The sequence below is a fragment of the Herpailurus yagouaroundi genome, unplaced genomic scaffold (genome assembly GCF_014898765.1).
Source record: "Herpailurus yagouaroundi ecotype Mexico unplaced genomic scaffold, PumYag 191, whole genome shotgun sequence".
Taxonomy (NCBI): domain Eukaryota; kingdom Metazoa; phylum Chordata; class Mammalia; order Carnivora; family Felidae; genus Herpailurus; species Herpailurus yagouaroundi.
In genome coordinates, this window is record NW_024412422.1 from 14,623,453 (window position 1) to 14,648,047 (window position 24,595).

At 52.4% G+C, this 24,595-nt stretch overlaps 1 protein-coding gene across 2 annotated transcripts in view; it reads left to right on the top strand.

Moving 5' to 3' along the window:
* DNAH10 (dynein axonemal heavy chain 10) overlaps positions 1-24,595 on the top strand; it is a 144,042-nt gene that overhangs the window by 111,282 nt on the left and 8,165 nt on the right. For both annotated transcript variants that reach the window (XM_040444042.1, XM_040444043.1), the window contains 16 exons: positions 88-291; positions 939-1,019; positions 3,787-3,984; positions 4,507-4,668; positions 6,367-6,541; positions 12,160-12,341; positions 13,318-13,454; positions 14,611-14,828; positions 15,866-16,087; positions 16,338-16,485; positions 18,223-18,502; positions 19,169-19,398; positions 20,878-21,151; positions 22,465-22,569; positions 22,938-23,092; positions 23,573-23,727. In XM_040444042.1, coding sequence (XP_040299976.1) covers positions 88-291; positions 939-1,019; positions 3,787-3,984; positions 4,507-4,668; positions 6,367-6,541; positions 12,160-12,341; positions 13,318-13,454; positions 14,611-14,828; positions 15,866-16,087; positions 16,338-16,485; positions 18,223-18,502; positions 19,169-19,398; positions 20,878-21,151; positions 22,465-22,569; positions 22,938-23,092; positions 23,573-23,727 — 2,926 coding nt within the window. The remainder of the gene's footprint in view (positions 1-87; positions 292-938; positions 1,020-3,786; positions 3,985-4,506; positions 4,669-6,366; positions 6,542-12,159; positions 12,342-13,317; positions 13,455-14,610; positions 14,829-15,865; positions 16,088-16,337; positions 16,486-18,222; positions 18,503-19,168; positions 19,399-20,877; positions 21,152-22,464; positions 22,570-22,937; positions 23,093-23,572; positions 23,728-24,595) is intronic.

Genomic DNA, 24,595 nt, shown 5'->3' on the forward strand with positions numbered 1-24,595 from the left:
TCCTTTCATTTAAGTGCCTAGAGGGATGATACCACCCCTTCCCCACCCCTCCGAGGCTGAAAAACTCATTGTGTCTTTGTTCTCTAGGGATCGTACCCGCGCTTTTCCCAGAAGAGGAAAAGGAGTCTATCCTCAGTCAGATTGGACAAGAAGCTCTGAAGCAAGGGACGAGCCCGGCCAAGGAATCCGTGTGGCAGTACTTTGTGAACAAGAGCGCAAATAACCTGCACATTGTCCTGGGCATGTCGCCGGTGGGGGACACCCTGAGGACGCGGTGCAGAAATTTCCCAGGTGCCCCTGAGTTGAGCCTGCAAGTCGGTTTTTCCCCTTCGGCAGGGCGTTCCCAGCAAAGTGAAACAGGAGATGGTCACTGGGCGGAAATTCGGGCCCTGCAGCGTAGGGTGAGACCCGCTCTGCCCCTCACGATCGCCGGCGGGCTCTCGTGCTGCCCACGGTGGACAGTGTCCTCCAACAACGAGGAGATGCTCACGGGCCCAGGTGCATGGCCCGAAGCGAGCTCCCGGCTCTCTTCCATTTGAACCGTTCTGCGAGCCTCGTGGAAGGTGCAATACCTGGACCTCTAGAGCAGAGGTTCTGAGTTGGGGGGTGATTTCCGGCCCCATCCCGGGGCCATTTGTCAATGCCTGGAGACAGTTTTGGTTGTCATATCGGGTGGGCGGGGGAGTGTACTACTGACATCTAGTTGACAGAGGCCAGGGTTTTGCCCAACTTTCTATGCTGCACAGACAGCCCCGTGATAGAGGGTCGTCCAGCCCCAATGTCAGCCGCGCTGCGGTTGAGAAACTCTGCTTTGGGTGAATTATTCTCGGGTGCGTCCAGCTCCTTCTCCAGCGTGCCGGGTGCTGAAGACCGTGTCAACGTCCGTGATCATCTCAAGGTTGCAGGCTGACCATCTCTTTTCGTCTCTTCTTTTCAAGGTCTTGTAAATAACACCGGTATCGACTGGTTCATGCCCTGGCCCCCTCAAGCCCTGCATGCAGTCGCAAAGTCATTTCTAGGTACGTGACAGCTGCCGTGGGGCCCCGTTAATGATGTAACAAAATAATGTAATGCTTTTCTGACTTTGAATTTTGGTCCGGTAGCTCCCTTCATCGTTAACCCCCCCTGGCCATGAATGGTATTTAAGTTTGTCAGTGTGTTTTTGGTTTATATTGTGTTTTAATCTAAAGAGATTGCAGGGGACTTACAAGGATAACTTAGGGGACAATTGATCAGGTATCATCCAAAGCAGGCGTTGGTACACCATGGCCTTTGGGCCAAATGTGGCCGGTGGCTCGTTTTGGTAGATAAAGTGTGATTGGGACACTGACTCATTGGTCAATGACCATGGTGTCTATGGTGTCTATGGCTGTTTTTAGGCTGCAACTGCAAGGTTGAATAATTACAGGAGAGACCGTACGGCCCCTGAAGCCTGAATATTTACTGTTCAGCTCTTTACAGAAAAAGTATACAGTTTCCTGACCCAAAAGATACTTGAAGGACCTTTTAGAGGACTGATTATCAATCCATGCTGAATTTGCTGTATAGTTTCAAGCACCTAAGCCCTTGATTATTAATTTTAATCTTCAACATAAGAAAGCAAGTCAGTTTGTCTTCAGGGAAAAATCTTTTTATCTGGACCTAACTTGAGCAGATTTGACCCCGTAAATAGCTTCCACCTTATAAATACGTATTCAGTAAATAAATAACTTGTCCCTTTATGCAGGGAGAGCTCATGTTTTTAATCAAGATGTACTTTCATGGGTAAAGGGGCTAAGAGAATGGCTCTGTCCTGCTGATGTGGCTCAGGGATCAGCAAGCTTTTTCTAGAAAGGACCACATGGTAAATATTTTCAGCTTTGTGGGTCATACAGTCTCTATTGCAGCTACTCCGCTCTGCCGTCGTATCACGAAAGCAGTCTTCAACACTATGTAAGTGAACGGGTGTAGCTGTGTTCCAATAAAACTTTGTTTACAAAAACAGGTGGTGGGCCGGCTTTGTCCCGCGTGGTTTGCCAACCCCCGTATCCACGCGTCTTAGCTTCCAAAGACGTGCTAGCCACCTCCCTGTGTTAGCGCTTAGTTGCGCTCTCAGCCTTCAGTGCTTCCGCGTCATAACACCGCGTGGAATTTGCTGAGAATTTTTTTCTTGGAATAGATTCCCCGGCGTTGGGATAACTGTGCCCCAAAGTATGGATATGGGTGAGGCAGTTTTTCACGCATGCTGGAAATAGGCCTGTGGGCTGTGGTTTGCTGCCCACCCCCCCCCCCGGTATGATTTAAGATCACATCTGCAGCATCTGGCTGAATGGTTACTTTGGGTCAATCTTGTCTTCCTCCATCTTAATTGAAGACACATTCTGCTTTGAGGGGAGTGTGTTTCGCCATCTGTTAGATAAACCAAGATAAACCAAGATAAACCAAGATCTGCACCGGAGGAGAGGATTGACTGTTTCAACAGACTTAAAGGAAGACCCTCCTTGTGGCCACTCTGTGCTGGGCACAAGGGATAGAGCCAGAGACACTGGATGCATTTCCTTCCTGAAATTCCAAGCCCCTCCCCGGACAGTGTCATAGCCATCCAAGGGACAGAGCTCCCTACCCACAGGGAAAGAGAAACTGCCACAGCACAGATTGGTCCTGTGGTCCAGAAAAGCCACCAACCAAGTGATAACTACTCTTTCGCTTTCCTTTTCTATTAAACATTTTTATATCAGGGCACTAGGGTGGCTCAGTCAGTTAAGCATCTGACTCTTGATTTCGGCTCAGGTCGTGATCTCACAGTTCGGGAGATCGAGCCCCGAGTCGGGCTCCGCGCTGACAGTGTAGAGCCTGCTTGGGATTCTTTCTCTCTGTGTCCCTCCCCTCCGCCATCCCTCAAAATAAATAAATGGACTTTAAAAAAACATTTAAAAATGTATTTTTATCTCATTTTTTTCACTAAAACATCTATAACATAAAATTTGCCATTTTAACCATTTTTTTTAAGAAAGATTTTAATGTTTATTTCAGAGAGAGGGAGAGACAGAGTGTGAGCAGGGATCAGGCAGAAAGAGAGGGAGACACAGAATCTGAAGCAGGCTCCAGGCTCTGAGCTGTCAGCACAGAGCCCGATGTGGGGCTTGAGCTCACGAACCATGAGATCATGACCTGAGCCGAAATCGGACACTTAACCGACTGAGCCACCCAGGTGCCCCGCCATTTTAACCATTTTTAGGAGTAGAGTCAGTGGCCTGAAGAACACTCACACTGTTGTGCAGCTGTCATCATCCATCTCCAGATCTCTTTTCATCTTGTAAAACTGAAACTGTCCCCATAAAACACGAACTTCCTGTTCCCCCAGCCCCTGGTAACCCCCGTTCTACTTTCTGTCTCTGAATCTGGCTGTTCTTGACACTTCGTATGAGGTCGAATCACGGAACATTTGTCCTTTTGTGTCTGGCTTCTTGTACTCAGCATGTGTTTGAGGCTCATCCACGTTGTATCGTGTGTCGGGATTTCCTTTCTTTTTACGACTGGGTAGTCTTCCGTCGCGTGGATGGACCATACTCTGTTTATCCATTTGTCTGTTGATGGACATCTGGGTCGCTTCCACGTTTGGCTGTTGTGAATAGTGTGGCTGTGAACATTGGCCTACATGAATCTCCTTGAGTCCATTTTTCAGGTCTTTCTGGGCACATGCCTCAGAGCGGAATTGCTGAGTCACAGGGAATTCTATGTTGAGCTGCGGAAAACTCCTCTTTTCCGTGTGTAAGAGGCATTTTTTTTCTGTTCCTTTCTCTTCAGGGACTAATCCGATGATCCCAGTGGAAAACATAGATGGTGTGGTAGAGCATGTTGTCTTGGTCCACGAGTCCGTGGGTGAATTCAGCAAACGATTTCTACAGAAACTGAGGCGTAGCAACTATGTAACTCCCAAAAATTACCTTGATTTTATTAACACGTATTCAAAGTTACTGGACGAGAAAACTCAGTGTAACATAGGTAAGACTTGGGAACGGGGCGGTGAACACGTAAGGATCCAACTGATGACCTTTTCTTTAAGCAGGCGTTTCTTAGCAAGACGGGGAATAATCAGGATCGAGGTGAAGTGTAGCACGCTCCGGATCTTTCATCTCAGAGTGATTCTTCTGGGTGGGCAGGGGGCTGTCACGCTCTTACTTTTACTCATCCGTGTTGGGTCATGCGTTCTGTAGCTCTACATTTTCCCTGTTTAGAGATACGGTCTGATGGCAGCAACGTGCTCTGTTGGAAAGTGCTCTTGAAAATGCTGCGGCTCTAGCTGTTGGCCAGATGAAGCGCTGTTTTCAGAAATACATTCGTTTTGGCCGATGCTGTCTCAGCATGGCAGCGGAGGTGATGTTGGCATCTCCTGGAGATTTTTTTTTTTTTTTCCCGGTTGAGCCCAAGTTGGACGAATCACAGTGAGGCTGCTGGCATGCTTCCCCGGGCGTACTGGCAACGGTGCTCACCTTGGTGATGGGTACGGGTCCTCTCTTTCCTCAGCCCAGTGCAAGCGTCTGGAGGGGGGGCTGGACAAGCTGAAGGAGGCCACCATCCAGCTGGATGAGCTGAACCAGAAGCTGGCCGAGCAGAAGGTCGTACTGGCGGAGAAGTCGGCCGCCTGCGAGGCCCTGTTGGAGGAGATTGCCGCCAACACGGCCATAGGTGAGTGTGCGGCCAGCTCTGGGGGCAGGGACCCCCCAGATGGGGCGGGGCTCCACTGGGGGACATTCCTGAGAAGCCACTTGGAAGGCCACTGTTTTTCTCCTGAGCACGATGCGCATTCCCGCATGTGGACTAAGCAGGCCGCTCCCGCCGGTTGCCCGCCACACCGAGCTCGCCTGCGGTTATTCCAGCCCCTTCCCACGCGGCCCAGCCCCAGTCCCATCTCCCCTGAGACCCTTCCCCTGCCGACCCCTCTTCTTGGCCCCTGACTGTTGTGATGGTTCCCACTCTGCTTTTCGGTTCTGACGGTTTCACAGTTGTGACCTTGCTCCCTTCTTCCCACGCACTTGTCTTCCTGCTGCTCCAGCAAGAAACTCTCGGGGCCGGGATCCTTCACAGCATCAGGGCCCATACGCGCTTTGCGCTCTGTAGACGCTTGGCCCACGCTTGCTTCTTGACCGTGAAGACGAATCCCGAGAGAACGCCTCATTGGAAAATATTAGGGCATCCAGCCAACGTTCAGTATGTTTATTGAACACCCACCGTATCGGTTCCCTAGGGCCATCTGGTGAAGCAAAGTCAGCATAAATTTTCACAGGGCCCCGGGGCACACAGGATTGTGACACACCAAGGTGGTGACGAGCATGGCCGCGATGCTCAGGTCCTTGTGCTCCGGTCCCAGCTGGGTGCTCTCAGACAGGTGACAGTGTATTTGTTTCCTAGAGCTGCCCTAACGAATGGCCACACCTGGGGCGGAGGGGGGGGGGGGGGCGTCAAACAACACTTGACTCTCTTACGGTTTTGCAGGCCAGATTTGGAGACCGGCAGGACCAGGCCTCCTTCCTCCTTGCTTCTACCAGCTTCCGGTGGTTTGCTGGCAGTCCTTGGCTTTTAGGTTTATCTCCGTGTCTACCACCACTGGCACATTATCTCCTTCCCTCTGTGTTTCTGAGTCTTCCTGTGGTCTTCTTATAAGGATACAAGCCATTGGATTTGGGGACCACCCTAACCCAGTATGACCTCATGTGAACTAGGATCTACAAAGACCCTCTTTCCCAATAAGGTCACATTCTGAGGTTCTCAGGTGGACGTGGACAGTGGGGAGACACTCTTCAACCCAGCACACCTACTATGAACCAAAGCCTGTTCTAAACATTAGGGTTACAGACCTTGGGGGGATGCTCACATTCTAGTGAGTGGAACCAGACAATCAATGAGCCAATAATTAGATCAACTTCCAGATTTTGATCAATGTCATGAAGCAAATAAACAGAGAGATGAGGTCTAGGGTGACAGAGGGGGCAGGGCACCTTAGAGGGGTGGTTCTGAGCTGGGCCTGAATAAATGTAAGAAAAGGTGACGAGAAGCAGGGAGATCTCAGTGAGCCGGAAAGAGGGAGGGTGGCCCTAGTGTCCTCGGCTAACACTGGCCACACAGGGTTGGGGGACTGTCCTGTGGGATGGAGTGGTGGGACATGGGTGGGCCAGTCAGAGCAGCTGTCCTGCTGTTGGAGACCCCGTGCCCGGTAAGGTTTCTGTTCTAGCAGGAACACCCGAGGCCGCCATGTTGGACAAAGCTTGTTAGATCCCCTGACAGCCCAGCACCAACCTTGGAGGGCTGCGGGCTGCTTTGTGTCAGTGGTAATGGTCCCCCACCTCCGTGCCCAGTAGTTTCACTAACCTCCCCTTCCTCCTGTAGCTGAGGAGAAGAAGAAGCTTGCAGAGGAAAAAGCCATGGAGATAGAAGAACAAAACAAGATCATTGCGGTGGAGAAGGCTGAGGCCGAGACAGCCCTCACCGAGGTCATGCCCGTGCTGGAGGCTGCCAAGCTGGAGCTGCAGAAGCTGGACAAATCCGATGTGACTGAGATTAGGTAACTGGTGGCAGTTTCCAAGTGTGCTTGGGCGCCCGTATCAGTCCTGACAGCAACTACAATAATCACGGCGGTCAGGCATCTGTGGAGCCCCGTTGCGCGCCGGCCACTGTGCTAAGCACTTTCCGTGGTGGGTACCGTTAGTGCCGTTCTTATCCTCGTTTGCAGAAGAGGAAAGTGGGGCGCAGGACGGTAAGATGGCTCGCCCCGGGTCCCCCAGCCGGGAGGTAGCGGAGCCTGTTGACTTTGGACCCAGGCTGACTCACAGGAGGGGAGTGAGTTCCAGAGCGGGGTGTGTGGGAGGAGGTGGGGTTTGTCAGCCGATGCTTTTTTCGGGAAACACGACACGAGCGTCTGTCCGGGGCGCTTGACGCAGGGGGCCGGAGCCCTGCTGAAAATAGCTTGACAAAGATGTGCCGCAAGCTGGGAGTCGACCGGGGAGGCTCTGATCCGGCTCTAGCCAAATGGGCTTGTGAGGGGTGGGGAGAGGGGCTCTTTATTGTGGCTCCCGGACCTTTGGCGAGTCAATTTGTGAGATGCCCGTCCCCCCTGCAGCCCCAGGGGACTTCCAGGGAAAGGGGCCTGGTGTGGGGCTGGTGGGTGAGCTTTCTCCCGCGTTGCGTGGGGCTCCTTAGGGCACCGTGAATGGATCTCGCTCATCAACTCGGCACGAGACTGAAGGCAGGAAGGAACACTCCCCCATCTGCCTGCCCCTCTGCTTGTGTCGCCTGGCCCCACACACGTCTCCCCCTGGTCCGGGACCCTCAGCTCTCTCCTCTCTCCCCATCACCTCCTTGCTTTCAGAAAGGGTTGGGGTCTTCTGGCCCCACAGTCAGGTCTCCTGTGAGAGACACTCCTGTTTCCAAGCCCGTGGTTGACTCTCCGTCTTAGGCTCCCGGCAGAACGATGCTTGTTCTCTGTGCTCGTCTCTCTTCCTTCCTTGTCAAAGGCTGGGCCCTTGGCATTTGTTTATTAGTGAGACATGTGGACTTGAAACCGAACGTCCAGCTCATTCCAGGGCAGGGGACTTAAGCAGCTCTCGGGAGGCCACCTGCGGATACTGCTGTTGGCGGAGGTCATTATTTCGGCTTTGCAAAGCGTGGTTGAATGAAGGCGTAAGGATGGACGTTTTAAGATCGCGATCGTACGTGTCAGAAGTTCGGACGGGGGTGCAGAACAAAGCAGAAACGCATACGAAGCTGAGTTGTAGGACAGACCGTCAGCATACACATTTTCAAGGGAAACCGCCAACGTCGGTTATACAAATGTTGGGCACCACTCCCAGGTCAGCGGCATAAAAACACCGTGAGAGCAGAGAGCCGGGAAGGAGTTTTGAAGGGGATTTGTTTGGAGAGAAGGGGCTGTGAGTCCCCGGCTCGACCCAAGGGCGAGGGGGAGACGGGGCTCCTACAGGACCAAATGGAGAGCTTGCTATGTGTCCCCGGCAGCTGGCGGGGGATGCCCGTATCTCGCCTGAGACAGGTGCGAGATGGTGCTCGAGTCATTTCTGAGAAAGCGCGAGTGGCCTATGACCTGAAGGGACTAGTTTCTGGAAATGTAATTATGGGAGTAGGTAATGTGTTCGTGTATGGCTCTGCCTCTTACGGGGGGGTGTGACCTCAGGTAAGTCACCTAACCTCTCTGTGCTGCAGTGTCCTCATCTGTAAGACGAGGCTGATAATAATTGTCCCCATGGCCTCAGGGCTGTTGTGAACTATTGTATGAAGAGCTCTCTGGACCTCACAGTGGGCGTCAAGTAAGCATCAGCTAGGATGGTCCCAACATCTCAGTGACATCATGTGAAAGCCCCCTCCCGACCGCCCCATCAGCTTAGTCCCCCTCCTTTCCCCCCCACCTGCCCCCCAACACAGCAGGTACCCATTGCCTTTTGGTTCTCACATGCCATCCAGAGGGTTTTGGTACGTGGTCACGGCAACCGGGCGTACAAGTGTGTCTTCAGTTCCTGACTGTAGATTCTAAAGGTTAGTGGAACAAGGGATACCTGTGTATTTTCTTCCTTCTCTTTTTGGTGTTTAAACGGTCACATACCGTATGCATTTTTCTACATCTTGGCTTTTCCACCGAACAGTGCATCTTGGAGATGTTTTGCGTGTCAGTATATGATGAACTTGCCCAGTATCTAAAAAGAGCCCATCACATTCCTTTGTATGGTGGCTGTGTTATCATCTATTTAACTGGCCCCAGTTTCCGAATCTTTAGCTTGTTGCCAGCCTTTTGCCTTTACAAACCGCATGGCAAAGAATAGCACCGACTGCGCTTCATTGCGCAGCCGGGCAAGTCCGCCGCAGGGATACTTTTCCAGAAGCGGAACTGCCGAGTCCAAGGGTGTGTGTGTTTATGATGTCTACAGCTGTTGTTTAGTGCTCTCCCTGGGGTGGAACCAATTTACACTCCACTGACAGTCCATGGGAGTGCCTGCTTTTCCAGAGCCTCACCAACAGAGAGCATCATGGCACGTTTGAATTTTTGCTTGTTATGTAGATGAAACATTGTATTTGTGTAGTTTTTTTTAAATTTTTTTTTCAACATTTATTTATTTTTGGGACAAAGAGAGACAGAGCATGAACGGGGGAGGGGCAGAGAGAGAGGGAGACACAGAATCGGAAACAGGCTCCAGGCTCCGAGCCATCAGCCCAGAGCCTGACGCGGGGCTCGAACTCACGGACCGCGAGATCGTGACCTGGCTGAAGTCGGACGCTTAACCGACTGCGCCACCCAGGCGCCCCTGTATTTGTGTAGTTTTAATGTGCATCCCCCTTATTGTGAGTGAGGCTGGCCTTTTTTCATATGTGAAAGACGTGCGTTAGGTTTGTGTGTATTTCGTTTTCTGTGAACTGTTTATACACTTTGCCCACTTATCTGTTGGATTGTTGTTATTGTTACTTTTTTTCTTGTCCGTTTCCAGTGGATTTTTATGTAATAGGGAGGTGAGCTTTTTATCCACGATGTGAGTTGCAGATATCTTCCCCTGTGGTTCATTGGCCATTCGACTTTGCTTGTGAGTTTTGTGTGTGTGTTTGTGTTTGCTGTGCATAAGATTTTTATGTGGCAGATTTTAGCAATGTTTTAGTTTGTGGATCTCGGATATCATGTCATCCTTAAAAGGCCTTAAAAATGAAAGATTGTAAGACAATCTCCCCATGATTTCTTCCTGTGCATTTACAGTTTAATTCTTTATTAAAGAATTAAATAGTTGATCTTTTGGGGATTTTTCCTGGGGTTCAGTGCGAACCCAGTGGATCCAATTTTATTTTTATCCAAATTTAGTTTTTCCAGATGACTATAATCTGGCTCTCTTTAGGTCATTTGGATGTCAGGTGTGGTGAGCCAGCACTTACATCTTGACAATTTCATAATCCTTTGATTCTTTAAATAGCACTTTCTTTCTACGAGGCTCAATCCCCTTTGTAGAGATCATCAGATGTTAAGCCAGGAAGATGAGGAGTCATGAAGATTAGAAGTGGACGTTCCTCTGTAGTCTAAAAGGCTCCCTTTGTTACCGGCTTGTGGTTTCACTTTTCTTCGTTCCATTCGTCCGGTAGTCTTTGGGTGCCCGCCACCCGCCCACCGACCCTGTGCCGGCACTGGGGCTGAGCAAGGTCTTTACTGCATTCAGCTGACACTCCCGGGGAGGCACGGGTGTTTGTGCAGGAATCCCACGTGGACAGTAAGATCACCCAGGAGAAGGTTAGGACGGGGAGATCTTTGCTGCTACGACCATGGATAACGGGGGATCCTGCCCTAGTCGGGGCGGGGGGTAGTCAGGGAAAGTGTCCCCAGGAAGTGACATACAAACTGAGACGTGGCTAGAGAATATGGATTCACCGGCTGTCGGATAGAGGCTAGAGGCGGCCGTCTCTGAGACTGGAAGGAGCTCGGCCCGAGGGCAAAACAGAGACAGAGTGTCTGAGGTAGAGTGAGGGAAGGTGGGGAGTCGGGGGTGTGAGGGTTCTTTCCCTCCGCGGAGCGGGCATATCATCACCATCTTTCTCTCACCTGTTTCTTTTGTGATAGGAGAAAAGAATCAAATGAAACAGGAATGTTTCTACTTCCCGGACTGACCACCTCAGGATCACTAACACCTCAGTTATCCTGTGTTACGACGGCGACGCGTTCTGTATACACGAGGGTCCCGGGACTCGTTTGTAAGCTGACAGCAGAGGGCTTCGCTTTCATAGACTCACGGGGTTTCCGAGTGGGAAGGTCTGGCTCTGTTTCCCCATTTTGCAGATGGGAAAATTGAGAACCCTGGATAGTTTATAACTTGCCCAAGGTCTCAGGATCCTCCACTGAGGCCGGGGCTCTTCCCGTCTTCTATCTGAAAGCCTCTCACTGCTCCTGTCCCCTTCTGATTGTTCAAAGATCAGTGGCCTGGGCCTGGCCTTCATCGACCCTGAAGGAAACCTTTCAGAAACAGTTGACAGCGTTGCCTGCTTTCGAAAGACCTAGTGGCGGCCTCATTTGAACCTTCCCCTGGTGACTCAGGACCATTACTTTCATCATCTGTCTTTGTGCCGGAGTCATTGCCCTGGCTTGTCCTTACCCCGCGCGGCTCCTTCTCTCTGCTCTCGTCTGCAGGCGAGCGGGTGGGGGTCCTGGGGCTGGGATGGGTGGGGCGCTTGCCCAGTATAGAAAGTCTCCATAGTGCTGTGCTGGCCGCGTTGTTCTCGCTCTCTTGCTCCCTCCCGCCCTCCTTCTCGCCTCTGGGTCACCCTGGCCTCCTGCTGGAACGGCTGGGCTCCTGCCTCACCTCCCCCCAGGCTGCCCTCTGCCCTTCTGGGGCCTCTGTCATCTCTGCTCTTCTCTCTTTCTTTTCCTTCCCTCCATCACTTTCCTTACGCTTCTGTCTCTCTTCACGGTTTTGGTGTCTGCACGGCTCATCTGGGTCGTAGGTACTTTGCCCAGCAGCAGGCAGCCAAGCGGTCCCCCTGGGTCCAGTGAACGTGCCACCTGTTCCTTCCCAGGTCTTTGTGCTGCTGTGCCGTCCCCTGCTTCTTTGGGTCTCGGTTCCCTGAGGGTTGAGGGCGCTGGACGTCTGAGCGTTGGATCAGCAGAGTGGCGGTCTGGTCTCATCAAAGACAAAGGCAACGGGGGTGACATAGACCGGAAGGAGCCCGGGATGTGGGGACCCCGGACCCCACGGGCTGTGTGAACATAGGCAGGCTGTGTGAAACGCTGAGCCCTGTCTCTTCATCTAGTAAATGGATGGCAGTAATGAGAGTGGTTACGCTGTAGAGTCTAAGGAGCCACCCCAGGCGTAATTAGAAGCACAGATTCTCAGGCTCCACCCTGACCTACTGACTCAGATGCTTGGGGTGGCCCGGGTTTGCATTTCAAATGACACCCGCCCCCGTGATTCTGATGCCGTCAGGTTCCGGGAGCCTGATCTGGCGCCTGATGGAGGAGACCAGTCCCTGACTCGGAGAAGCTCACCCGAGGAGCCCAAGTCGGTGTCGGGATATGGCTTCCTTGGCTTCCACGTAGTGTCACCTGCAAGAGATGACTCTCGGTTGAGCCACGTTTTCTGGAACTCTCATTTAGGCTAGGTCCTGGCCGCATCCTGGGTCTGATTCACATGTGTCTTTGTTTCTCACCAGGTCCTTTGCTAAGCCCCCCAAACAGGTGCAGACGGTGTGTGAGTGCATCCTCATCATGAAAGGGTTTAAGGAGCTCAACTGGAAAACTGCCAAAGGCATGATGTCTGACCCCAATTTCCTGAGGTCTCTGATGGAGATTGATTTTGATTCAATTACCCAGAGCCAAGTTAAAAATATTAGAGGTGAGCGGAGACGAATGTAGGAACAGCCAGGCTCGATCCCAGTTTGGCATCTCAGTCTTGGTTGTAGGGATGGAGAGCAGGGAGGGAATAGGCCGGGTGACTGTTGCCAGAGGAAGATGGCAGCACTGGGGGTGACATGGGAAGGCTGGGTGCCGGATGGGCAGTGGCAGCCGATGCCTGCTGCACGTTTGACGGCAGTCACTCTGGCGTTCCCGTTAGGAAACGGCGCCTTCTTACGGAACCCAGCCTGGCCTTGTCTTCCGGCATCTTGTCCACCAGGCATGGTGGTGCAAGAGGCGGTCTGGCCTTGATCTCTTCCTTGCGCTTTTTGCCAGTGTACAGTCTCCTGTAGATCCCCGGGAGATGGGCGGGGAGGGACCGGCACCGCCCGCAGCCAGCCTCTCTGTCCTGTTACCGAATGCCCACGTTCCCTTTGAGCCTGGCTCCTGAACTGCCTAGATGTTTAGCCAGTGGGAACGAGGCTAGTCTTTGCAAAAGGCCACTCAAGTTCATAGTGCCACTGTTTACCTTCATGGTTTGTTCAGAACGTTATTGTCAAGTGCTTTTTCTCAGCAGCTCAGACACAAAACTAAATGAAACACGAAGGATAACAACAAGTGCAAAAACCCAAGGACCTCTCTTTACCTGAATATTGGCTTGGGTGGGTTTCCATTCATGTGAAATTACTCCCGGGGTGAGAGTATAGGTAGAGGGGACGGTGACTCATCATGGCCTACGATTCCCAGCCAGCTGCCTGCTCTGAGCCACTTTGATGCACAGTCGGGGGTCCCCACGGACACCCCGGGTCCTGATGTCACATGGAAGTGCCTGGGTCATAGAATGTCCTGGGTGGCAGTAACATGTGCCCCTCCCTCACACCTTAATCATCCCCTACACAAAACTCATTTATTTCCCATCTTACTTTCCCAAGATGAGTCTTGTCACTCTTCGAAATCATTGCATCTTTGACCGTTAGGCCTCTTGAAGACTCTCAACACCACAACTGAAGAAATGGAAGCTGTGAGCAAAGCAGGCTTGGGGATGCTGAAGTTTGTGGAAGCTGTAATGGGCTACTGTGACGTTTTCAGAGAAATCAAGCCCAGAAGAGAGAAGGTATTGTCCACACGTAAGACCTAAACATTGCTGCCAAGGGAGCAACCTGGAGTCGCAGTTAATATGTCCATAGCTTTGCCGGAAGCATTCTGACGGGGTTCTGATTTTACATCGCATAAACGTTCCCCTGCCCGCCCCCAGCACTACTAAATGATAACCCTGAATTCTAGCTCTCATCCAGATGGCGTGAACTGGCAGAACCAAAGTCTGGAAGATTTTCAAATTTTGCGTGAAAAGAGTAGGATAAATGGGTAAAAACTGTCCTCTATGGCTAAAGCAGGATTCTCAGCCTCGGAGCTCTTGACGTTCGGGGCCGGACGGTTCTCCGTGGTGGGGGCTGTCCTGTGCACCGTACGATGTTTAGCAGCATCCCTGACCTCCACCCACTGGGTGCCATTGTCCCTACCCCTAAGTTTTGACAACTAAAAACGTCTCCCGACATTGCCATATGTCCTCTGAGGGGCAAAACCACTGGGTCAGAACGCACAATACAAAGGGAGTTATAAGGTTGATTCGATCATTTTGAGACCTATTTTCTTAAAAATTTTTAAATGTTTATTTTTGGGGGAGAGAGAGAGAGAGAGAGAGAGAGAGACCGAGTGCGAGTGGGGGAGGGGCAGAGAGAGAGGGAGACACAGAGTCCGAAGCAGGCTCCAGGCTCTGAGCTGTCAGCACAGAGCCCAACGTGGGGCTTGAACTCACAAACCGTGAGATCATGACCTGAGCCGAAGTTGGATGCTCAACTGACTGAGCCACCGGGCACCCAGAGACCTATTTTGACGTTGCTTTATAACTCAGAATTTTATTGCTTAGAAAACTTAGAACTGGGCATAAGATCAGTATTGTTTTCACGCGTTCTTTTGAGTTTTTGACTTAGAACCACAGTGTCATTTTACTGTGATCTCAGTACACTGGGAAATTAAGCCATCTGCTAACTTGGATGAAGACCTGTTTTTCCAGTGGTATTAGAGCTTTTGCAGCAAACTGTCGAAGAGGTGACTAAGAAGCCAGGTACCTCAGCAGGACGTATGACGGCCCCAGAGAGTATGAACGGCATTAGAAACGCGGTGTGGACGTAAGCCCAGGGGCGAGACTCCTTCGTCCCTGCCTCACTCCGGTCCCTTTCCCCACCGTTCTGTGACCCGTCTTCCCACAGGTGGCCAGGCTGGAGCGGAACTTTTACCTCACTAAACGTGAACTAGAAAAGATCCAGAATGAGTTGGCAGCGATCCAGAGAGAACTGGAGGCTCTGGGGGCCAAATACGAGGCAGCCATTCTGGAAAAGCAAAAGCTGCAGGAAGAAGCCGAGATCATGGAGAGACGGCTGATCGCTGCTGACAAGCTCATCTCGGGGCTGGGGTCTGAGAACATCAGGTCAGCGGCCGACGCGCTGTGCGCTAAGAGCTCTGAGACTCTGTGGTCCGTGAGCGAACGTCGCCGACGGACCGTCTCGCCATGTAGTCTTCACCCCGCGCTGCGTTTTTATCTGAACACCGCGTGGGAAAGTTCCGATGTTACTGTTACCGTGTTTAGGGTGGCTGATGCCATTTTGCGCATTCTGTGGTTTATTAAATAATTATGAAGGGTTAAGGAGGCAGCGCAGCTATGGAGACAGGGAGGCACCAGTGGCCTCTAGCAAGGCGCCCTCTGTCCTAGAAACGTTTACTTCTTAGTGACCTTTAACTAAGGCACCTAGTGAGCGCCTCCTGGGTGGGTCTGGACGAGGAGTCCGCCTCTGTTGCCGGACAAATCTCTTCTAAGGGCTCTTGTGTCTGGCTCAGTCCTGAGCTTCAGTTTTAAGCAGGTGGGACTGTTTGATGCCTAGGGGCAAGGCCATGTGGCCAGAGCTGGTCCGCTGGTAGTTTCCATTCCAACACCATAAAAGGGGTATGGAAAACACTAGAAAATACTGTCTGCTTGTAGGAAACAAACCATTTTCAGTATTTCTAAAACCTCGAAGACTTTGGCCATTTACCAGAAGAGGCCAGGTGAAACATCTGCTTCCTTTTATCTTGGGTAGAATTTTGTCACCAAGCAGGACCAGAGCTCATGAGTTCTGCTGGGTGTGTCTGTAAGTTATTGATCAAAGCGTTCGGAAACAACGTGATTACTACTTAATAAATAGCTTGGAGACTAGATGCATCCCGCAAATACTTGTCTAGCCCCCCAATTAGATGCTGGGTTCTGCTGAACCCTGCAATTAAACAAAGTCTTCCAAAACGCTGGGCTCACCAGGGTGGGGTGTGGCAAAATGACCTGGCAGTCTTTGTTTCTAAAAGGAGAGAATATCTCCAATGACGTTTCCTTCTGGCTAGCCCCATTAGCGGCGGCTCAAGACGGTTCTTCTAGAATGTTCCTTCTGATTGTGCCGGAAGATAACGGCTTACCGCAGCCCCCGTCTCCTGTGCCAGGTGGCTGAATGACCTGGACGAGCTGATGCACCGGCGGGTGAAGCTGCTGGGGGACTGCCTGCTTTGCTCGGCTTTCCTGAGCTACGAGGGCGCGTTCACGTGGGAGTTCCGTGACCAGATGGTCAACCAAGTTTGGCAGAATGACATCCTGGAGCGGGAGATTCCCCTGAGCCAGCCCTTCCGGTTAGAAAACCTGCTCACGGACGATGTTGAGATCAGCAGGTGTGTGTGACCCGGAGCCCGGAGGACGAGGGTGCCTTGGGGTGGGGGTCCACGCGGGTGTCACCCCGGCAGGACACAGCAAGGGGTGCAGCTGACTTGACTGCACAGAAGATCCGGCTTCCTGGACCCTGAGGAGCGTTGAGCAGCCTGTGGGTTGGTAGATTGTCCTGGAAGGCCAGTCCTACCACCGTCAGCACTTGGTTACAACTTGCACAAGAAAAATACATTTCCCTGTCACTGTTCCTTCCAGGTGGGGCTCCCAGGGACTGCCCCCCGATGAGCTCTCGGTTCAGAATGGCATCCTTACCACCCGGGCCAGCCGGTTCCCCCTCTGCATCGACCCCCAGCAGCAGGCCCTCAACTGGATAAAGAGAAAAGAGGAGAAAAATAACCTGCGGGTACGGCCGGCCCCTCCCTGGGTGACCCCCGCCCTCCCTGCCTGTTCTCTCCCGCCATCTCCACCGTGACAGCCCCGGGGCCCCCGGCAGTGCTGAGCTGAGGCGTCACCATCCTGAAGCCCTAGCCGAGCCAGCCGCCTCCCTGCCCGCCCACCGCGTCCCGTCTCTGAGGGCTGCACCACCTGCCTGGGGCTCTGCTCGCTTACCTGGGCACGTCTTTCAGCTGCCAGGAGCTCGAAGGTGCACCCTACCCATCCGGGGCTTAGATGCTCATTTTTTTTTTTTTTTTTAATTCTGGAAGGGAGGAACGTATCTCAGTATCTTTTGACTGAGATATAATTCACATACTGTAAAATTCACCCTTTGAAGCATACAGTTCGGTGGTTTTTTTGTATATTACCTGCAGAGTTCCACAACAAACACCAGAATCTGTTTTTACCACTACCCCCCAAAAAGCAACGTTGCAGGCCATAGCCACCTACCCACACGCTCCCTCCGCCCCCCACCCCCTGGCCACCACGGATATCTTTTATAGATTTGCCTCTTGTAGACATTTCATATCAATGGGATCATATATGTGGACTTTTGTGTCTGGTTTCTTTCCCTCAGTATCATGTTTTCAAGCAGGTGTCCGTGCTTCCTTAGTTTTTATTGATGGATAATACTCCATTGCATGGACAGACCACATCTGACCATCCATTTAATCCATAGATGGACATCTGGATTGTTTCTGCTTTTTGACTAGCATGAATAATGCTGCTGTGAACATTTGTGTGCAAGTTTTCTTTTTCTTTTTTTTTTTTTTTGGTGGGCATATGTGTTCAGTTGCCCTGGGTGAAATTGCTGATATTGAAATTACTTTTTCCTTATTTTTTTTCCCTGGTCCTTGCTCCCAAGTATGTACAGGCTGTTGGGGGGAAGGTCTGCCTCTAAGATACACACATAGCTATGGTGAGACTATTATTATTATTATTATTACTTTAATGTTTATTTTTGAGAGAGAGAGAGACAGAGAGTGTGAGCTGGGCAGGAGCAGAGAGAGAGAGACACACACACAGAATCTGAAGCAGGCTCCAGACTCTGAGCTGTCAGCACAGAGCTTGATGTGGGGCTCGAACCCATGAATCTGACCTGAGGTTGAAAATGACCTGAGCCGAAGTTGGATGCTTAACCGACTGAGCCACCCAGGTGCCCCCGAGACAAATATTAATGAGGAGATGCTTCTTGACTTTCCTCTTCCTCCCTCAGCCTGCCGGGGTCCTGAGCCAGCCCCACGTAGCCCCCAGCCCCACCCCTGCCACCATGCTCCCACTTAAAGGGGACGGGGGGAGGCCAAGTTCGTGAACATAATGAAAGCAGGTGAAGGGAAAAGGAGAGGGAGGCCCCGGGGGCTAGAAGAGAGGAGGAGTTTTCCCAGACGTTTTGAGGAAAGAGCTAGCAAAGCCGTCATGAGGTTGGAGGGAGGTGAAGCAAAGAGGCGAGTGAAAGATTTCTGCCGACTCTTCTGTGAGACGGAAGGAGAATCTCTCGCGATCGCTTTGGGCTGCTCAGAGCCTGAACCTAAGGGGTTTCTGGCTTCTGCGGGTCTCACGCTTTGCTTCTCTCCCGTTCTTTCTCCCCTCTGGTTCCCTCCACCCCTCAGGCACCGGCATGTCCCCTCCCCCCTCCGAAGGCCAAGGCGCTCTCCCTGCACAGTTGCCGAGGGCACAACTCTCAGTGCCTACCTCCGTCTTGCAGGTTGCTTCCTTCAATGACCCCGACTTCCTCAAGCAGCTGGAGATGGCCATAAAGTATGGGACCCCTTTCCTGTTCCACGATGTGGACGAGTACATCGATCCGGTGATCGATAACGTCTTAGAAAAGAATATCAAAGTCTCCCAAGGACGGCAGTTTATCATCCTGGGGGATAAGGAGGTGGATTACGACTCAAATTTCAGACTGTACCTAAACACCAAGCTGGCCAATCCCAGATACAGCCCGTCTGTGTTTGGGAAAGCCATGGTCATCAACTACACCGGTAAGGATGTACAGAACCTCAGTGGCGAATTAGGGTGGTTACCACGGAGACCACAACTGGGGACCAGAGTTTTCAGGGGACGCCGTTTCGTTAGGTGACCCCAGGTCATTCGCTCCTAGCCAGATCGCAACTGGTCGGTTCTCGGCGATGAAGGTTTGGGCGCCCCTAGGAAGGCGGCGGGGTGCGTGTCTCGGGGCGTGCTGAGTCTGGACCACGGGCCCAGGTACCCACACCCGGAGTGGGGCGAGACCCTGTTGTGCTGGGGCCGGAAGTTACTCCGTGTGGTGCACTGAAGTACGCGGCATGATTTTGGATTTCTGCCCTTCCTCTTGGCTGAGTTCTGTCAGGGACCGAGGGCCGTTTCTCCAGTTTTCTCGGGTTGGCCTGCACCTGCGTAAATCGGTTAATTACGTTGGGTGTGCTTTCCACTCTGGCCCCCCAGTATTTATTTTGGGACCCCCCCCACACTCTTGTCCCCCACAGGGTGGGCAGCGTCTCCGTGTTGTTCTGACGGTCTTGACCCGTGGCTTTAGGGTGACGGCAGGGCCGAGTCCTCGAGTTCCCAAAGGGCTGGCTCAGACGCAGCCCCAGCCTGTCCCGGGCGCAAGCGCGCAGCAGGCGAGGAGACGGGGTGCCCCGCAGTGATGGCCCCCCTTCACTCCCCAGTCACACTGAAGGGGCTCGAGGACCAGCTGCTGAGCGTGCTGGTGGCTTATGAGAGGCGCGAGCTGGAGGAGCAGCGGGAGCACCTCATCCAGGAGACGAGTGAGAACAAGAACCTGCTGAAGGATCTGGAAGACTCCCTCCTTCGGGAACTGGCGACCTCCACGGGGAACATGCTGGACAACGTGGAGCTGGTGCAGACCCTGGAGGAGACGAAATCCAAAGCCATGGAGGTGCGAACTGCACGGCAAATGCACTGAGCCGGGGCCGGTGGGGGCGGGTGTGGTCCCGGACGCGCCTTCGGGAGCGCCAAAGGAGAGAGAAGAGAAAAGGAAAAATGTCTCCAAAGGAGAAAATTGGATTCCATGATCTCAGGGCCTCATTCCCGGGTCTTAGAAGCTGAGGCGTTGGGGGAGGGGGGGGGAGGGGGGATCTCCACCTGTGCTGTCGTCAGATTTGGGCTCCTAGTCACCTGAGGATTTGCGTGATGAGAACAGGCCACCTCTGCTGGGGTGTGCAATGGGGAGGGGAGCCCTAGACGTGTTCCCAGGGACCCTTGTGCATCAGGCCAGCCTCTTTCAGTTGACAGTGATAGAAAACCCAGCCCTACTTGGCCTAAGTCAAAAGGGAATTTATTAGCTTAGAAAACAAAGCCCAGGGATGGCTTCAGGCAGGCCTGGATCCAGGACTCCAAACATATCATTAGGACTCAGTTTCTTTCCATTTCTGGGCTGGGCCTTTTGTTGGGTTGGCTTCATTCTCTGCCTCCCCATGGGCCAAGCCCCCCTCATGGTTACAAGGTGGGTGTGGCCTCATGCCCCCTCAGGTTCGGGTCCAAAGGGAAGAGTGGGAATCTTTACCTGCCCCTATCATGAAGGTTCCCCAGAGCCATTTAAGTCACGTCCCCACCCCAAACCGGTCCCACAGCCTGGTTTGTGGTGTGTGGACTGCTTGGGTCTGGGTTATATGCTCCTCTCCTGGCGTTGGGGTGGACGCCACGTTTGGAATGAAAGGGGGACGTTGGAGTCTCCAAGTTCAAGTCAGTACTGTTATTAGAAGAACAGGGCACGGGGCGCCTGGGCGGCTCAGTCGGTTGAGCGTCCAACTTCGGCTCAGGTCATGATCTTGTGGTTCGTGAGTTCGAGCCCCGTGTCAGGCTCTCTGCTGACAGCTCAGAGCCTGCTTCAGATCCCCTGCCCCTGCCTGTCTCTGCCCCTCCCCCACTTGTCTCTCTCTCTCAAAAATTTAAAAACAAAAAGAAGAGGAAGAGGGCACAGGTGCGGGGGCATCCAGCCACAGACGTCTAGGCAGGTGCTTTTCAAACCCCTGTGGGTGCTGCGTGGCTTTTCTTGCTGCACCCCCCCCACCCTGCTCTCAGCATCCCTTACGCTTTTCTTAAGTTTGATTTATTTATTTTGAGAGAGAGAGAGAGAGAGAGAGAGAGCGAGCGAGCGAGCAGGGGAGGGGCAGAGAGAGAGGGGGAGAGAGAAGATCCCAAGCAGGCTCCGCATTGTCAGTGCAGAGCCCAATGCAGGGCTCGAACTCACTAACTGTGAGATCATGGCCTGAGCCGAAATCAGGAGTTGGACAGTCAACCGATGGAGGCACCCAGGTGCCCCGTGCATCCCTTACTTTCTTGCCCATTTCATAAGTCATCCTGGTTGTGGGTGTCCGTCTCCCTGTTTCCATGGCGACGCACATCTTTTCTTTAGGTGTCGGAGAAGCTCAAGCTGGCAGAGAAGACAGCCTTGGACATCGACAGGCTGCGGGATGGCTACCGGCCGGCCGCCAGGAGGGGGGCCATCCTGTTCTTCGTGCTGACCGAGATGGCCCTCGTGAACGCCATGTACCAGTACTCCCTCATCGCCTTCCTGGACGTTTTTGGCTTGTCACTTAAGAAGTCGCTGCCCGATTCCATTCTCATGAAGCGACTAAAGAACATTATGGACACACTGACCTTCAACATCTATAACTACGGTTGCACAGGTGAGCACCTCTGCACTGATTAGGACAAATGCGCTCTGTGCGTGTGCACCTCTGGCGTCTGTGTGTGTGTCCAGATCTCTTCTGCTGAGGACGTGAGGCAGGTTGGATGGGACCCTATCCTCATGGCCTCCACTTAACTGCACCTCTTTATTTTTTTTTAATTTTTATGTTTTTTTTTTTAAATTTCATTTTTGAGAGAGAGAGAGAGAACACGAACGGGGGAGGGGGAGAGAGAGAGGGAGACACAGAATCTGAAGCAGGGTCCAGGCTCTGAGCTGTCAGCACAGAGCCTGATGTGGGGCTTGAACTCATGGACTGCGAGATCATGACCTGAGCTGAAGTCTGATGCTCAACGGCTTGAGCCACCCAGGCGCCCCTGACTGCACCTCTTTAAAGGCTCCATCTCCAAATATGGTCACATTCCAAGGCACTGGGGTTAGAACTTCAACATGTGGATTTAGCGGGGGGGTGGGGGGCGATGCACAATTCAGCCCATAGCAGCTGGGCAGGAAAAAGGTTGAGGACTGTCTTTCCTCCAGGGCTTGTTTAAGTGGCCAATACCTGCAGCACACAGAAGAGTAGAATTCAAGTCCCTTCCCCAAGAACACATTTCTTCTGTTTTTACAAAGAAGAAGAACTTTAATATTTAGCATCCCCCTACCAATAGTAAAGAATCTGTGGATGGAATGTGCTTGCTCTGCAGCGGAGGGCTGGCAAACCGTGACCAGCAGGCCAGATCTGGCTCACTGCCCGCTTTTGTGAATAATGTGCTGTTGGAACATGGCTGTGCCCACTTACGCCTATACGGTCTGGGACCCCTTTCCTGCTGTAATGGCAGACGAATCGTTACTACACAGACCGTCTAGCCTGAAAAGTCAAAAATACTTCCTACCTAGCCTTTTGTAGGAAGCTTGCTAACACCTCTTCTAGACTGTAACAGACAAGAACTTGCACTTAGAGTTAGGCGAACGACCAGTTTTCCATCCAGAAGGTGGCTCTGGACTTCTATCACACGGTTCCCCTGTTGCCCTGCACTTCCCGGGCCGGTGTGGCAGGTGCCGCCGTAGATAGGGCCGTTGCGCACGCGCAGGAGCAAGCGCCATCGCAGCTGGCCCTTGGGCACCGCCTGCGAGCTGAGCCCGTAGCGTCTACACTCGCACAGCCGTGGACACACAGAGCAGAGAGGGCCAGATGCAGGTGCGCTGCTCCCTTGTTTCATTTCATCTCTCTTACATTCGAGGCTGGTGTGCATAACAAACTCCTTTTTTTAAAGCAAATTGACTTTATCCGTACCCCCTGATGTTTCCCTCCAGGGCTGTTTGAGAGGCACAAGTTACTCTTTTCTTTCAATATGACGATCAAGATAGAGCAAGCGGAAGGCAGAGTCCCGCAGGAAGAATTAGACTTCTTCTTAAAAGGTGACAAATGTGTCCCCTTTTTCATTCTTCCCAACTCCCTTGGCCCACATTGCCCACGCACACATCTAAGTTCATTAACACAAACCACAATAATAACAAAAACTCTCCTTGGAACTTGGCTTCCAACAGCCCCGCTTTCCTAAATATTCCAGCCTCAGAAGGCTGCCTTGAGGCCGGCAGTCACGCTGAGCTGCCCAGCTGGGGTCCCGGGCCGAGGGGAGGCAAGCCAAGCACACCTCCTGCCTTGTCCAATCCCCGCTGGAGACGAGGATTTTTCCCTGGAGCGGGAGGAGTGAAAGCACTGAGCTGCTCACTCTTCCCGGCATGTTACTGCCAGCCGCTTACTTCTCTTCTTCTGTCGTGATCAGGAAACGTTTCCCTGGAGAAAAGCCACCGGAAAAAGCCCTGTGCTTGGTTGTCTGACCAGGGATGGGAAGATATCATGCTTTTATCAGAAATGTTCTCGGACTCCTTTGGGAATCTTCCCGATGATGTTGAGAAACATCCCGCTGTCTGGCAGGAGGTGAGATCACGTTCTGTCTCTCCTCCTTCCCTTCCCTGCGAATCAGTCGTCTTGAGACCCAAACCATAGCCTCTTTGTGAGCAAGAAGAGACTCCTTTGTGGGACTCACTCAGAGTGTCGTTCTCACCCTCCATGGCGCTTGATTGAATTCTCCTTTATCTAGTTCAGCTAGCGTTGCGGGAGAACCATCCAACTGTCCTTCTGTCCGTCCACCCATCCGAGAAATAGGCACCTACCGTGGAGCACAATCCTTGACGGGCACTAAGGACTCAACAGCGAAAACGATTCAGTCCCTCCCTTCCTGAAGTTCTTAGTTTTGGAGCAGAAGGTAGAAAATGACAGAGCTGTCTAGAAGTGACCGGAGGTGCATGCTTCTAAAGATTTCATTCCTTTACAGTGGCTTTTGGGACCTTCACAGAAAAATGGAGGCTCTAGCGCTTCTGCTTTGACGCCACCACCCGTGTCTTTTGCTTTCCCCAGTGGTACGACCTGGACTCCCTCGAGCAGTTTCCATTCCCCTTGGGTTACGATAGCAGCATCACCCCTTTCCAGAAGTTGCTTATTTTGCGCTGCTTCCGCGTGGATCGGGTGTACCGGGCGGTGACTGACTATGTGACTCTAACCATGGGAGAGAAGTAAGTGCGTTGTTGTGTTTGCTCGGCCCTTCTGTGGGGTCCTCCCCCGCGCCCCTCCCCCCAGCCTGAACTCACAGACAGCAGCGATGGGCCGGCTTCCGAGGGAACTGCCACCGACCGCCCTGTCATTGAGCGCTCTTCTGTGGTCACCCTTGTACCGCTCCGTTCAGTAGAAATACCAGGTGAGGCCCACGCGTGAAGTTTTCTAGGAGCCGCATTCAAAAAGGAAGAGATAAAGGTAATTTTAATACCATTTTATTTGACCTGATATGTTAAAATATTAGCATTTTGACATGTAATTAATACGAATATTATCAAGATATTTTACATGATTTTTTTTTTTTTGGTTTGTTTTTGGTATTAAGTCTTCAAAATCTTGTGTGAATTTACGCTTACAGCACCTCTCGGTTTGGACCGGCCACGCTTGAAGTGCCCGATAGCCACACGTGCCTACCGGCTTCTATACTGGACGGCACAGCTCCAGAACCGAAGTCAGGCATATAATTTGGGGCTGCAAGCCCAAACGTGCCTTCATGGCCGGCAGGTGATGGAAATGAGTGTGCCAGGCTGGGTGGGGACTGTGGCAGCTCGGACAGGTCCAGTCCTGGTTCACAGGGGCAGCTGCCCCTTAGCTGGACCATCACCAGCTGACAAGGGGTCCCAGAGTGGCTGGATCCTCTGACTCTTTGAAAGAAGCTAGAAATTTGGATTCCTACACGAAGTCTCCCAGGCCTGATGTGTTGGTAACTAATTTTCAAATCTCGAGAAGTGGGCCATTCAGGACATGCCTGTGGCGTTGTCGGTGTGGAGCCTTTGGGTCCTGTGCCGAGGGGACGTCCGCCTGGAAGGCCCCCCCCCCCCGTCAGGT